This window comes from Cnephaeus nilssonii (assembly GCF_951640355.1).
Source record: "Cnephaeus nilssonii genome assembly, chromosome: 1".
Classification (NCBI taxonomy): Eukaryota; Metazoa; Chordata; class Mammalia; order Chiroptera; family Vespertilionidae; genus Cnephaeus; species Cnephaeus nilssonii.
The window spans coordinates 42,525,812-42,542,202 of NC_137072.1; the positions used below are offsets into that span (position 1 = coordinate 42,525,812).

Consider the following 16,391-nt stretch of genomic DNA (forward strand, 5'->3'; position numbering starts at 1 on the left):
GTGTATTATCCTGCTATGCTTAATAGTTATTTAAAGAGACAATTATGTGACTACAAATTTATTCAACATTCAACAAATATTTATTGAGTGCCTACTATGTGCCAGGCAAAACGGGTATGTATGCTCAGGACACATCAAAGAACAAACATACAGTTAATCAACAGGCATAAAGTTTCAGTTAAGCAAGATGAATAAGTTCTAGAGATCTGTTGTGCACTGTTGTACTTATACTGTATTATACACTTAAACATTTGTTGAGAGGGTAGATCTCATGTTATGCTCTTACCACAATAAATTTCAAACAAACAAAAAAGATAGGGAAATAAAACAACATACAAAAACCCCCACTCTGAATAAACTTAATTCTAGTGGCAAATATATAGAAATGCACGTATAGAAAAATGATCATTAAAAAGCAGATTATATAATAACATGCACAGAGATTATATTGCTGTATAAAATATATGTATATGCAATAACTGGTATGTAATTTAGAAACAATACGATTTAATAGTCCTCTGATCATTTTTGTTAAGTAGTATGTTAATAATTGCATTTAGATTTTAAAATTGCGAAATGCTAACAACTCATTTCAGTAATTATTAACTAATTAATTATTATTCATTTATTAACTATTATTATTATTTTTTAACATTAACATAGCAGCTACTTCTGGTCTAATGGAGGGCCCAGGCAAGATACCAGGCCATCGGTACCGAGTATTGCATGCCATGATAGGGCAAAAGAGAATCATGTGCCTGGATTCATCAAAGGAGATGAGCAATAAGTTTTTATATAAAGAAATGAAGATGCATTCTCTACAGTAGCCAATGCACAAACAGAAATATAAACTACATTTAAGGAATTCAGTCTATTAGGATAATAATGTATGTCTGCATTTGATCTAAATGGCCTCATATTTTCAGTAAAATTAAAACATTGCAAAAAAAAAGTAAAGTATATTGATAACTTGTGCTTTCCTCTTATTTCAGATTCTTCCAGAAGTCAATGGGTTTGAGGTACATCCATTGGTAAAAAACTCATCATGGTCATAGTTTGATGAGTCTGACATTTGAACATGGCAAACATCGCCCTCCGAAACCTACAATAAAAAGGGGGAAAGCTGGCATTATCCTATAATGGTTTGGAATCCTATATAATAAAAGGCTATTATGCAAATCGACCAAATGGCAGAACGACCGGTCACTTGGACACACACTGACCTCCAGGGGGCAGACGCTCAATGCAGGAGCTGCCCCCTGGTGGTCAGTGCACTCCCACAGGGGGAGTGTCACTCAGCCAAAAGCCGGGCTCACGGCTGGCGAGCGCAGCGTTATCCCTCAAGGGCCCCTGGACTGTGAGTGGGTGCAGGCTGAACTGAGGGACCCCTCCCCTAAGTGCATGGATTTCATGCACCGGGCCTCTAGTTTTAAAATACTTTCAAATATGGCTAAGATGCCACTACTGCCAATTGACATCTCCAACTTTAACATCTCCTGCTGTGAACCTTTATAAATGTAGAAAGTATATGAACAGTTAAAGACCAATTTTGTGACATTGATTATAAATATTGAAGACATTTAGTAAAAATCAATAATTATGTGTTTAAATGATGTTTCCAATATCAATTGCAATAATTTATTTATTTGAACTAAGGATATGCATTTCATGCATCTGTTCTGAGCCAGGTCAGTTGAAATTAAAGGGAGTTTGAGAATGACCGATCTTTCCAAAAGAACTACCAATAGGCTCTGAATTTAAAATGTGTTCTTTATTCTTCTTATATGGTCTGAATGGTCTTAAAAGTTTTTCTGTTTCTTCACATACCTGTAACTAAAGCTGCTCTCCCAGACATGAGCATAAATACATAGGTTTAATAGAAGCAGCATTGGCATTCCAGCATCAAATTACTTGAACACTACTAAGATTTTTCTGGTCAAATATTAAGCACAGTAGATTGGTTCATTCCATCTTTCAGCAGCAACAGAAAACAAAATAACCTAAGCGTCAGGGAGGACACAGGAAAGAAATCCTTACTGAGAGCCCTGACAAAGGGAGTAGGGTTCTTTCTCTGTTATCCTGAATGACTACACTCTCCAGAAGCCCTTCATGTTAGCACTGGATTTTCATCTTGCATTTGAATGGTATGTCTTCTTTCTAGTAAATATATGCTCCCCACTTAGGGAGTCCAACATTGCTTTACCTTGTCCATGTTCTAGTAACAGAATCACTCTTTTCTTTGAAATACCAATAGCATGTATTTTGGGAGGGATAACCACAAGAACTCGCTGAGCCTACCTCCCAGCAGTTTTTCTGCCAAGGAGCATGTGAGATGAAACTCGAATTTGGAGCTGCTTAGCTGGTAGAACTTGGGTTTTGGGTTGCTTGTGACCAGCTTGCCTCCATGTGGGAAGAACCTGTCACAGATCTGGAGCTCCGGGCATTTGAGGTTTCCAATTGCATGAGTCAAATAACTTTTACACTAGTTCAAAGTGAGTTTCTGTCACTCATCTCCCCAGAAGTCTTACAACATTATCTATTGCCTTTTTAACATTCTTTCTGTATCTATTATTTTGTTCAGAAGCATTTTAGGCATTACTTACTTTTTGTTAGCAACCACATAAATACAGGGGTTGTAGAATGTAGAAGATTTTGCAAACAGTGGAGCAATGATGGCCATGGAGGGGGGAATCTTCTTTGGGTCCCCAAAAGAAGCCCATAAGCACACAATCGAATAAGGGGACCACGCCACCAGGAACATGAATATCATTATCACAGACATCTGTAAAAGAAATCAGCATTTTCACCTGTGCTCAGTATAACAGGGGAGTCTAGCAGGACACACAGCAACCTCCCTCTCAGTTTAGGAGGGTTGAGTATAGGGCTGGCTCTTAAAGGCACGAGAGGACAATTTAAGAAAAAAAAAAAAAAAGAAAGAAAGAAATCAGCATTTGCCAAACCCAATATGTAATTAGCTAATATATCTAAAATAGCATAAAATTATCTAGATTAGAATTTGAATAAGTTTATATTGTTGATGACATAAAGGAAAAACTGACACCTCCCCCCCTGCCCTCGTGCGCTGCTCTTTGCTCATGTGCAAATAAAGAAGTCACCTATGATAGCAAGAGCTTGTGAGGATACAAGGTGACACAAATGTAAAGAAGGCCTCCTTTCTTTTGGTGTGCTAGGGGAGAACCCAAAAGCTGGCTTTGATGAAAAGCAGATCTATACCCGCTCCTAACCCATTTCTAGGAGCTGTGCTATGGACTCCTGGCATATATAGACTAATACATTGCCCAGAACTCAGAAAGTCTCAGGAACTGGTGGTGACAACTAGCCATGAAGGTGGGGCTGCCCGTGGAATTTAAAACAACTCACTGAAATCTGCAAAAAGAAGCACCTAGACTTTTGAATTCCCTCTGCACTCAGGCCTGTCCTCTCCCAGAAGCACCCAGAAGTATAGGAGGGGGAAAGCAGGGAAACTCAGGACTGGGGACCCTGGGCTCAGCGAGAGCCGGAGTGCTGTACTGGAAAGAGGGGTGCTGCATGCTGTCCCCTTCATGCTCTGAGCCATCGCATACAGGTAGACAGAGTTGTATGTTCCACCTAGGAACCTAAAAGAATCTTCTCCTTGGAAACTGACCAGCCCAGAAGTAAATGCCTAGAGAATCAGATTGCCAGAAAGCCCCCAAAGAAACATCCCAACAAAAGAGCCCATGCAGAGCCTACAGTCAGCTTTCTAGTAAATCGCTTTCAACATGCAAGGACAGTCACTGGCCACCAGTCACTGAGGGAACACGCAAACTCACAGGCAAAGTCCAAAACAGTTCAGAAAATCAGGAGAAACAAAGAAATATGTGAACAGAAGGAAAATGGAAATATATGCATAATAACATCACAGAAGTGAGAGAAGATATAAAACAAGAAGAGGCTATTAAAAAGAGTGTGAAGTATAAAATAATTATTTTATCTATAACAGTGGTTTTTATCCTGTATATGAAAAAGAGCAGAATTTTTTAAATGCAATAGAAAGGGTAAGATCAATGAGGTGAGTCATGCAAGTGCAGGGTCAGATCCTATCTTTATTTAAAATTTGATATTATGTTCACTATGTATTATATTCAGTGCAAAGTTAAGTTTTGCATTAACTTTGATTTTTTTAATACTGTATGAACTACTTTTCTTATTACTGAGTTTTGGGGGGCCTACTTAAATTTTACACCCAAGGCTTGAGCCTCACTCTCCTCACCCAATCCCAGACCTGGACAAGGTTGAGGAAACCTCTCAGAAAATAGAAACAAAAACAAACAAACAAAACAAGCAAACAAATAAACCCCAAACAGGGATGACGTAGGAGAGAAAAGTTTTAGTAATCAGAAGATAAACCCAGGAGACTAAATATCCAAATAAAAGAAGTTCCAGGGAAAGAGAACAGAGAATGCAAAGCAGGGTGGGCGATCACCAGAGAAATGATACAAGAACCCCCTAAAGGCAGGACTTGGATCTTCACTTGCCAAGCACTGACCAAGCACCAGCACGTGGCTGAATAAAGAGCCACTCGGAGCACATCAGTATGAAGTTCCAGAAAACCGGAGACACAGAGACGCCCCTACAGCTTCCAGAGATAACACACAGATTGCTACAAAGGCTCAGTCAGCAGAATGCTGTCAGCCTTCTCAATACCAACACCGACGTTAGGAGACTACACAGCATGCCTTCAAAATTCTTTGAAAATCATTTTTCGACTTAAACTTTTATACCATCAAACAATCAGTCCAATATGATGGTAGGATTTTAAGACATTTTCAGGCATGCAAAATCTTTTGAAATTTACCTCCTGATAACCTTCTCAGGAATCTTCTTGAGAATGTGCTCCACCAAATGAGAGGGAGTAACCAAGGAAAAGGAAGACAGGCAACCCAGACACAGGCGATCCAACCAAGAGAGAGGCCAACGGCACTCCCAGCTGGTGGTGAAGGAGACCCGAGGATGCCAGCTTTCGGGACTGTGGTTTTAGAGAACTGCCCATGTAGAGCAGAGCAAGAGGCCCAGAAGTGCCAAGAAGCAAAATTCCAAGAAAAGGAGAAAGTCCCTGATGCACTTAAATATACTGAGTAAATTGACTCTGCTGGTGGAGAGATTAGAGATGAATTAGTGACAGGTACACAGAACAGGAAGCAAACAAAACAGCAAAGAGAGGGGGAGGGAGGGAAAGGACAAGAAAGGGAGAGAGGAAAGGAGGGAGAAAGAGAAAGAAAAAATAAATTATTAACTCCATGGGAAAAAAAGTGTGTGTGTGTGTGTGTGTGTGTGTGTGTGTGTGTGTGTGTTTAAGTTTTTTTTTATTGATTTTTAGAGAAAGCAAAGGAAAGGAAGAGAGAGAGAGAGAGAGAGAAGCATCTTTGTGAGAGGGGGACATTAATCGGCTGCCTCCTGCTTGCCCCCTACTGGGGATCAAGCCCAAAACCTGTGACCTAACTGAGAATCAAACCAGCAACCTTTCCAGTGGACAGGACAATGCCCAACCAACTGAACAACACTGGCCAGGGCAAGAAAAATGTTTTGTAAAAAAATGAATCATAAGTTATATAAATTTCTAAACTCTGGGTTGGGCACCTGAAACTAATACAATGTTGTACATCAACTATAATTGAAAAATAAAAAGTTTTTTCAAATAAAATAGAAATCATTGACTCCTACAGAGTCAATAAATAAAATGTAGAGAATCACAATAATGTAAAATTGACTCTTCATCTAACAAAAAAGATTAGGAGAGAGAAAGGTTGGGGGGCGTGTGGAATAGAAAAGATTGGTGGTGTAAGAGAAATAAATTCTCATTGTCCATAGTAGGAAACCAAGAGGTAATGGTAAACAAAAATATTCAAAACAACAGATAAGCACATTGTTCAACAATGTGGAGGCAAACACCAGACAAAAGAGCCAAAGAGTAAGAATCAAGGGGGTGGGGAGAGGTGACTGCAGGGGCCAGGGGACCACATATGTATAAAAGCTTGATTGCAAAAATATTTTAGGATTTTAATGTCTTACCTTTGTTACATCTACCTGATCTGCCCAATCTCTGTTGAGGTACTCAGTGCAGTTACTGGTAGCATGACATTTAATGGATCGAGTGACGTGGTAATAGCAGTAAAACATCACAGTCAAGGGCACAATAAAATTTATCGCAATAACTGTCATTGTGAAAGAAACAAAAGATCTGAAATTAAGAAAAGGGAATCTAAATCACTACTTATTTAATTGGGGAAGGGAAACAGGATAATTATTTGAAACTAGAGGCCTAGTGCACGAATTTGTGCATGGGTGTGGTCCCTCAGCCTGGCCGGCGATCGGGGCCAATTGGGGCTATCTCAGCCAATCCCAATTGGGGCCGGCTGGCTGGGGGGAGGGACCGTGGGAGGTTGGCTCTGGGAGCACACTGACCACCAGGGGGCAGCTCCTGCATTGAGCATCTTCCCCCTAGTGGTCAGTGCACATCATAGTGACCAGTCAACCAATCGTTCAGTCGACCAGTCATAATGGTCGCTTAAGCTTTTATATATAAACCAGAGGCCTGGTGCACAAAATTCGTGCATGGAGGGGGGGTTCCCTCAGCCCAGCCTGCACCCACTCCAATCAGGGACCCCTCTCACAATCTGGGACCGCTGGCTCCTAACCACTCACCTGCCTGCCTGCCTGATTGCACCTAACCCCTCTGTCTGCCTGCCTGATCACCCCTAACTGCCTCTGCCTGCCTGACCGCCCCTAACTGCCTCTGCCTGCCTGCCTGATTGCCCCTAACTGCCCTCCCTTGATGGCCTGATCTTGCCCCCAACTTCCCTCCCCTTCCAGCCTGGTTGCCCCCAACTGCCTTCCTCTGCTGGCCAATTTGGTTCTGATTAGTCAGTTTCTATGCCAGTCAGCGTCAAAAGCTCAGCCCCCTAGGCAGCCATTGGCTCCTCACAGTTGACCCAGATTTAGTTCTGATTGGTCAGTTTCTATGCCAGTCAGAATCAAAAGCTCCACCTCCTAGGCAGCCATTGGCTCCTTACATTCACTGAGATTTTGATTCTGATTGGTCAGTTTCTATGTCAGTCAATATCAAAAGCTCTGCCTCCTAGGCAGCCATTGGCTCCTTACATTCACCCAGATTTGGTTCTCATTGGTCAGTTGCTATGCCAGTCAGTGTCTCTGGGCCTATCAACGGGGCCTGATCAGAAAGGCGGGGCTGATCAGCAGCCCTGGTGGAGGTCTGGAGAGAAATGGGGAGGGTTCCTCAGGCCCGATGGGACTGATGGAAGTGGCAGGGTAGCATGGAGGTGGTACCTGCGCTTTTGATCACTTGCACACTGTGTTTTATACCACAGCATGTGGCAGTGGCTGTGAAGGGCGCCAATTGGAGCCTGCAGGCAGAGCTGAAGCAATTCGAGCCGCCGTTGCCTCGGCGACGCAGGACTCAGTGCCTCAGTGCTCTGAGGGCGGGTTCTTCCCTCATGCCTCCCGGGAAACAGCTCCTAGAGGGCGCCTCAGGCCTGGTGGGACTGCTGGAAGTAGGGGGGTGGAATGGAGGTGGTGCCTGCACTTCTGATCACTTGCACACTGTGTTTTATACCACAGCATGTGGCAGCAGCTATGAAAAGTGCGAGGACAACCCAGCGCTGACTGCAGGACTGACTTCTGGTTGGTCAGCCTTCGGTCGTGATCAGTCGTTACAACCCTGGGCTTTTATTATTAGGATAGATAATACTGGTACCATCCAGCTGTCACTATCTTACCTTATAATAGAGAAACATGCAAATTGACCACACCTCCGCTATGCCCACGATTGGGCCGGCAGGAGGCTGGGGGCGGGACTCCGGGTGGCATATCCCCCGTTGAGAAGATCAAGATGGCGGTGCCCAGTGGCCGGGCCCATGCCACCGCTCCCGAGGGTGCCTGGGGCGATCAGCACCCCGGGGGCGCTCCCGGGGGTGCCTGGGGCGATCGGCACCCGGGGAGGGCGTGGCCGAGTGATCGGCACCCGGTGGGGGCGTGGCCGGGCCCATCGGCACCCCGGGGGGCATGGTCGGACCCATGCCGCCGCTCCCGGGGGTGCCTGGGGCGATCAGCACCCCGGGGGGCGTGGCCGGACCCATGCCGCCACTCCCCGGGGTGCCTGGGGGGATCGGCACCCGGGGGGGGGCGTGGCCCGGTGATCGGCACCCGGGGGGGCATGGCCGGACCCATGCAGCTGCTCCCGGGGGTGCCTGGGGCGATCAGCACCCCAGGGGGGCGTGGCCGGGCCCATCGGCACCCCAGGGGGCGTGGCCGTACCCATGCCGCCGCTCCCGGGGGTGCCTGGGGCATCAGAACCCCGGGGGGCGTGGCCAGACCCATGCCGCCGCTCCCGGGGGTGCCAGGGGCGATCAGCACCCCGGGGGGCGTGGCCGGACCCATGCCGCCACTCCCCGGGGTGCCTGGGGCGATCAGCACCCCAGGGGGGCGTGGCCGGGCCCAGGCCGCCGCTCCCGGGGGTGCCTGGGGCATCAGCACCCCGGGGGGGCATGGCCAGACCCATGCCGCCGCTCCCGGGAGTGCCTGGGGCATCAGCACCTGGGGGGGGGGCGTGGCCGGACCCATGCCGCCGCTCCCCGGGGTGCCTGGGGCGATCTGCACCCGGGGGGGCGTGGCCAGACCCATGCCACCGCTCCCGGGGGTGCCAGGGGCGATCAGCACCCCGGGGGGCGTGGCCGGACCCATGCCGCCACTCCCCGGGGTGCCTGGGGCGATCTGCACCTGGGGGTCGTGGCCGGACCCATGCCGCCACTCCCCGGGGTGCCTGGGGCGATTGGCACCCCGGGGGTCGTGGCCAGGCGATCAGCACCCCGGGGGGGCGGGCCGGACCCATGCCGCCGCTCCCGCCGCTCCCGGGGGTCCCAGGGGCCGAGGCTTTCCGGGCCTTGGGCACCAGCGGGGAGCCTGCACTGATCGCAGGAAACCACTGGGGGTCGGCTCCTGTGATCGGTAGCAGGGACGCTGGGTGCGGCGAGCCCAAGGCCACCGCCCGGGGCGGAGGCTTTCCCGGCCTTGGGCACCAGTGGGCAGCCTGCACGGATCGCAGGAAACCACTGGGGGTCGGCTCCTGAGATCCTTAGCAAGGATGTTGGGTGCCGCGGAGCCCAAGGCCACCGCCCGGGGCCAAGCCCCGACCCTGAAAAAGGCAGAAGGCGGTGGCCACAGCCAAGGCCTGGGTCCCTGGTGCTGGCAGAAAACTGGTGCAGGCAGCCAGGTGAATGAAGGTCTATTGCACGAATCTTCGTGCAAACGGGCTACTAGTATCATTATATGACTTAGAATGTATACTTGACTTTTAGCCCATTTAGACTAGGGGTTGGGACCACATTCATTTAGATACTATTACTGCTTCACAGGCAGAGTGGAATGGTTGTAAAGAGAAAGTATCACCCTAAAGACTCAAAATAGTCACTTGTCAACCCTGTACAGAAAGAGATTTAGAGTTAGATTTAGTTTGAGAGTTAGAAATTTTCTATTTGTTTTTCTGAGCGATCTTTCACCTTCTTTAACAAGCTAAATTATCCTCTTTTCCCTGATAAGTAGAGAAGAGCATCACCAACTAGCAAGCAAATCCTTACAGTGATGGTGCTTTTGCTGCATGACTCTCTGAAGCTACTTTATCACCAAGTCAGTTTGAAAAGATAGGAAGGGGCCAGCCTCGGTGAAAGCCGGAGCTACATGCTGTCTAGTGATACTGACACTCCCTTACCCCCCCCCCCCCAGATTCTCCCTCCAACGTGCCAATATCAGAAGGGTGTTCTGTATCCCCTTTTCTACCAGAGAAGAGAGAAGAAGGGACAGGGTAGGAGTGGAGGGGGAGGAAGGGACAGGTGGAGCTGTATGGCATTTACTTGCAAACAAGCGTAATTCAAAGCTTGGAATCACATCACCACCACCAAGGAAGCCCTCGCTACTCTGTACGGAAAACATTTCATCTGAGCTTAAACTTGAAAGGGTGAGAAAATGTCTACATTAGAAGCACTTCATTATAAAGTGTGAAAGTGTCTCTTACACATCATTTTTCCGCCAGTTTATGGTACAGGTGGCCCCAGTAGGGTCTGGGGCATAACTAGCCCACCCCATGATAGGCATCAAAGCCCAAAAGAGCCCATTGATCCAGGCTCCCAGAATCATGCTGATGTAAGTGTGGGTGGTCATTCTTCTTCCTATGAACAAACATATGAAATATTAGCCTCATTTGCCCATAATGAAATTCATATCCCCACTTTGTTTTAACTGATTATTCAAAGTTGTTCTCAAGTAGATTGTTTATAGAACACTTCAGCTCACTCAAAGCCTCACTCGAATGGATAAAAGGATCATTAGGAGGATAAGCAGAGAGAAGCGTTTTCCAGACCTGAGGAAGCAGCGTCTGCAAAGACCCCAAAGTGGGAAAGGGAGTGGCCAGGACCCCAAAATGAGAGGACTCGAGCCAAAGCTAGAAGGGTAGCAAGGCCTTGGAGGCAGTTGTGATATTTGGATGTTATCTATACTAATATAAGCCTTGGGGGTGATCAGGCCAGCAGGGGAGGGCATTTGGGGACAATTAGGCTGGCAGGGGAGCAGTTAGGGGACGATCAGACTGGCAGGCAGAAGCGGTTAGGGGCAACAGGCAGGCAGGCAGGCGAGTGGTTAGGAGCCAGTGGTCCCGAATTGTGAGAAGGATGTCCAACTGCCGGTTTAGGCCCAATCCCTCCCCAAAGGGTCCGAGAGTGGAGAGGGTGCAGGCTGGGCTGAGGGACACCGCCCCCCCCCCCCCCCCCCCCGGCACAAATTTAGTGCACCAGGCCACTAGTTCTAAGTATAATAGGAAACCATTTAAACTTTTGAATGATGATTGTTAGAGAAATAAAACTGATCACGACTGCAACCCATTTACATTCTAAAGTGAATGTGTGTCAAGTGGTACTTAGGCAAGACAGGAATTCATTGAGAAAAGTGCTGTACCCGCATCAGGACGGCAAATGGTCAGGTATCGATCCATGGCCACAACTGTGAGTAATCCAATACTTGCCATTCCAAAAAAGATATTCAATCCAGCATAAATCTGAAAATCAAAATTGTAAAGAACCCACTGTTCTATGCCTCCCAAGAGACAGTTACATTTTTATCCCAGTGCTAGAATATAAATACATTAAATGTTCTAGTATTGTACTGATTTTAAAACACATCCTCCATTGTCAAAGTGTAACTGGTTTAATGGAAAGTGTTTTGAGACTTCATTAATTAAAATAAATTTTTTAAAATTTAAGACTTAAAGTAAAACTTCTAACCAGCATACTCTATAAACAGGGGGAAACTCTAAAAACAGAAAAATAGGCTATTCATGAAAGAGGAAATTGAATGTTTGTGACATAAAAAAATGTATACCACATTATGTATTCAAAGAAGTGAAAAGTATGGACACCATTTTACACCCATAAAAATGGTAAAAATTTAAGTCTGACAATCCCAAGTGTTGGGAAAAATGTGGAGTAACAGAAGTTCTTGTAAGTGGCACAACCATTTTGGAGAGCAATTTGCCGCATCTGATAAAGTTGAAGATGAACATTCTCTACAACCCAACCAACCTCTCCTAAGCAATGTATCTAAAGAGACTCTCATGTATTGTAGGAGACATGAGTAAGAACATTCATTGAAGCCTTTTTTATGACAGAAAAGCATTGGAAATAAATGTTCAGTAATAGAAAAATAAATATGTTGGCATGTGTTCATAAAATGGCTAAAACTAAAAAATATTGAAAGTTGCATAATGCAAACAATATATTGATACAAAATTTAAAATATTAAGATAGTATTTAGTTTAAGTACACATAAATATGTAGTAAGATTAAAACATTCATGGGAGAGAATGGAATAAGATTGGGATGGTATGCAATGACCTCCAACTATATCTGTAAAGTTTTTTATCTTTAAAAAGAAAAACAACCTGAAGTACATACTGAAAAACATTGGGGGGGGGGGGGGGAAAGATAACAAATGTAATACTGTCAACAATAAAGATTTTAAAAAAAGGAAAAACATTAAGATTTGACAAAACTGGTTCATGTATAAATGGATATTTATTTTCCTCTATTAGTCTTATTTTGTTCTTTATGATTTTATAGTTTAAAACGGTAAACTTAAAAAATCAGGCAAAGTCTTATTTGCCTACTATCTTAACACAAGTTAATATTAATTTATTTTCTTGTCAGTAAAAGAAAATCAATAATGTGATAGGTAGCTTAACTACATTACTTAGATATTGTGATATATCATTAATATTTGTTATTTCAAATGAAAGCAGGGTATTCCTTTTTGAACTTGCAATATGCAAGTTTTCATTTGAATATGCAAGTTTTTGCTATTCTTGTCTAGTTGAATGTTAATTTTTGTTAGTTTGTTTTATTCTTTTTGGTTGCAAAAAATTTTTTAATATAATTATGGCTAGCAATTTCATTTCTCTGGTTAAAGAATACATTTTCCAGTACTCGTGAAACTGTTCTCAAAAAGAGCACTATACCTATTATCTATATGATCTTATTTGATTAAAACCCATGGGGTTTTTTTAGACATTTAAATTTATATTACTTTAATCTACTTTATTTAATTTTAAAGATTTACAATACCTGGCATCCTGCATATCCAAATTTCCAACTTCCATGCAGATCTGAAGCAGCAGACATGGGATAGCCAATGCTACTGACCCCTATGTCAGTAACAGCCAGGTTAATGATAATTGCATTTGTGGGTGTCCGGAGTTCCTTGTACGTAATGAAGATGCCCAGAACTATTATGTTGCTGAGAATACTTATCATACCTGAGAACATAACAACCAAATGTATGGATTATAAAAGAATTACTAATTTTATAAAAAACTTTTCTCAGCCCCATGTCACTGCTCTCACATGGTGTTTCAAGATTCAAAGTTGCCCTGGCCAGGTAGCTCCGTTGGTTAGATCGTCGTCCCAATATGTCAAGGTTGTGAGTTTGATCCCTAGTCAGGGCACACAGAATCAACCAATGAATGCATAAATAAGTAGTACAACAACTCCAAGTTTCTCTCTCTCTCCCTTTTTTGTCTCTCTCTCTAAAATCAACCAATAAATAAATATTCAAAGTAACTTATGATATTAACCATTAGCAATGCTTTCACTTATCCTCTCACTGACATTGTGTTATTTGATCTTTACATCCAGGAAACAGTGCAACTATCATCACCCTCATTTACTTGAGCATCCTAACTTAGAAAGCAAGTGATTTCAGGAGGTTGGCTAACCATATGAAACTTGAAACATTATCTCTAAACCTATCCTTTTTCTACTGCCTTATGCTGAAATCCTCTGCTTTTCTTCACCCACTTGAAAGTAAAAGTACTATTAAGGGAGTAAACATCCATACCTGCCATAATCAAATAAGTTGCAACAATATTGTGTTCAGTCTGTGAAAAGACCGAGCCATCTTCATTTTTAAAGTCTGAACTGTTGCTTAAATTATTCTTCAGCATTCTGGAGGGAAGATATTGAGTCAGCCTTCAATAATTATAAAATGCTATAAATGCCACTAAGGGAAGAATTTTCAGAACTAATCATTTCCACTTCAAGACCTCAAAGAATAGCCTTTTCATAAAGGCCCTCCCTTGACAAATGTGATTGGGCTAAAGAGAAAAGGATTTTAATCCTCAGAGCAAGGGAAAACCGAATTAACAAAATAAAGAGAAATACCAGGCCAAACATTTTAACTCCCAATTTGGGCATCAGTCTTATATCTAAGGAGATTATCAAGTGCAAACATCCGATTTAAACAATAAACTCAGAAAATGGTAAACTTAAAAAATCAGGCAAAGTCTTATTTTAACACAAATTAATATTATTTTCTTGTCAGAAAAAAAAAAAAGCTGACTTAACTGTTCTCTGCTGGAAATCAGTTCTGAAATTAAGAGCCAGGCTTAGTCCTAAAACCATTGAGATTAAAGTCCCTGTTTTCAGTTGATCCTTTAAAGTTTTTCCATTTCAGATACTTCTGTTTTTTTCCATAACCATTTCATAGAGACAAAGATGTAATCTTCCATATCCTTCCAAATGTCACACCCCTAAAGGTAATATTGTTCGGTTTATACCCTTTCTGCTTTCTTTGCTTATACAAACATATTTATAAAAGGGTTTGAGGTGTCTCCCACTTTCTTAAAAGCAAAGATAGGGAGCTATATTTATATAAAATCATCCTGTAACTTGTTTTCCCCTAAAGCCACATCATAAATTCCAGGCCTGGAAATGTAACTTATTAATAGCTACATATTTCATAGCATGGATAAGTATAGCATGATCTACTTCACACTCCAGCTCAGTTAATTTACCCTATACTTTAACATGTACAAGTAATTATCTGATCATAACCACAGCACATATTAGCCAAGTACCTGAATTCATTCATCTTGTAAAGTACAGGGCAATTCTAATATTCTGAACCACCTTGTTATAACTCAAAAAATAGGTTACATCAAGTGAATTACAATCTAACATACATTTATTGTTAGACTAAGATAACCCCAACACCTTTTCCCCCATACTTTTAATGTCATGTAGTATTATTGGATTCTTCTCAACAATGAATTTCTTAAAATCAAACTCTAGAGAAATGCTACATGCACCGAATAGTGTAAGCATGACAGAACCACTAGAGGGCTTTATTTCCCCATTTAATTACATAATCTTAGAATGGCACAGCAAGGGACCAAAGATAATTGTTTTGCCCTAATTCTCTCAGCTGTGTATAAACTGAAGAAATTGAATGAGGCTGGGTGACCTGTCCCAGATCTTATAGCTATCAGAACTCAAATTTTTAATAAATGTAAATACTGCAGAGTATCAATGCCAGTGAAGTGAATTTCAACAGTATTTCAATAATAAAATACTTTTAAATAACTCCAAGGCAATGAACAGAATACCTAAGTGGAATTCTCCCTTTTAAAACGCTTGTTGGGTTTTTAGTGGTTTTTTTTCATTCAGTATGCAGAATTTTTAAAAAGTTGAGTATGTTTTGGTTCATAGTCCCTTCCCTTTCTGTGATTGATTATATCTAACTCTAGCATCCACTTAAATTCCCCAGAAATAATTTTTTATAAAAACTAAATAATTCTAAAGATGGCCAGCTATCTGTTATAGATAAATGTATTCAAAGTACTTTTTTATGCTTCCTTCATGAGTGATACAGAAAACCTATATCGGGATGAGGCTTAAAATACTAAGAAATATAACTATTTCTTATCAAAATGTTCACATAGCTCACAATTTAAATTTCATAAACTTCAGTTGCCTAAAATCAATCTGCTTTTCCTAACTCTTCCCAAATTTTCAGGAAAATGGGCAAATATTGCTTATATTCCATTAAATTGCTTAATTGCTATGGCAACAATGCATTTTAATATGATGCAATTAGAATGTTATTTAGTGAACTCAAAAAAGATTTAACATGTTTGAATAAGCGTGAAAATATCTCTCACAATGGACTCGGTGATTCCTCAATACCATATTCATTAGTGTTAGGCTCCCTAAATATGTGAAATTGATTCCAAACTAAGTGCCCCAAAGGAAACCCAGAATGAACTACATTAAGGAAAAAATAGGAAAAATAAAATATGAAAATAAAAGATTAAAGACGGCCAATGACCAAAAGATTTACCCAAGTAAAAGGTGAAAGAAATCTCCATGTTGTAAAAGCACAACTGCTTACTGGGAAACAGTAATTTTCAACGTATTTGTTCATCATATATATTTATGTCCTACATATTTACTAATCCTGCTACAATTCCATCAAGAGTAATAAAACCCACAATACTGACACAGGCAATACTCTATGCTATTCAAATGAGCATAGGTTGGAAAAATTTAGAAAAAGATATAGTAATATCATTCCGGAGAAAAAACACAAGGGGAAAAAAAATCAATGCAGGGGAAATGGTCCCATATCACAGTACTCTAACTTGCTATCATGGCTACTGCATGATACTACAACAGCAATAGGGATCAACACCAATTTCATTTGTACTGTCTCTAACTAGGCATCTGAACATGTAGCAGGAAATCAAATATTTGCTTATGGTAAATAACATCTTAAACCTTTAGATCCCCTTTAAAAATGTAAAATAAGAACAATCAGTAAAACTTTCAACATTCAATCTATATTAAATGTTGAAAAATTAAACATTTCTTCAGAAATTTCTTGAACTTTAGTTCTCTTTGAACAAAGCTGTCCCAACTTTAATAGAGTTGTAATCAATACTAAAATTTTGTAATCAATTAATCATTACAATTAGAGAAACTGCTTTACTAACACACAAAATGAAAATACAATAAAGG

At 42.3% G+C, this 16,391-nt stretch overlaps 1 protein-coding gene across 1 annotated transcript; it reads right to left on the reverse strand.

Moving 5' to 3' along the window:
• Positions 1-964: 964 nt before the first annotated feature.
• Positions 965-13,540, reverse strand: RRH (retinal pigment epithelium-derived rhodopsin homolog; the record flags this gene model as incomplete). Its single annotated transcript, XM_079777825.1, has 7 exons — positions 965-1,102; positions 2,604-2,782; positions 6,052-6,220; positions 10,067-10,220; positions 11,002-11,101; positions 12,663-12,853; positions 13,435-13,540. The coding sequence occupies 7 exons, from the start codon at positions 13,538-13,540 to the stop codon at positions 1,006-1,008; spliced, it is 996 nt and encodes a 331-aa protein (XP_079633951.1). The 3' UTR covers positions 965-1,005.
• Between the last annotated feature and the right edge of the window lie 2,851 nt (positions 13,541-16,391).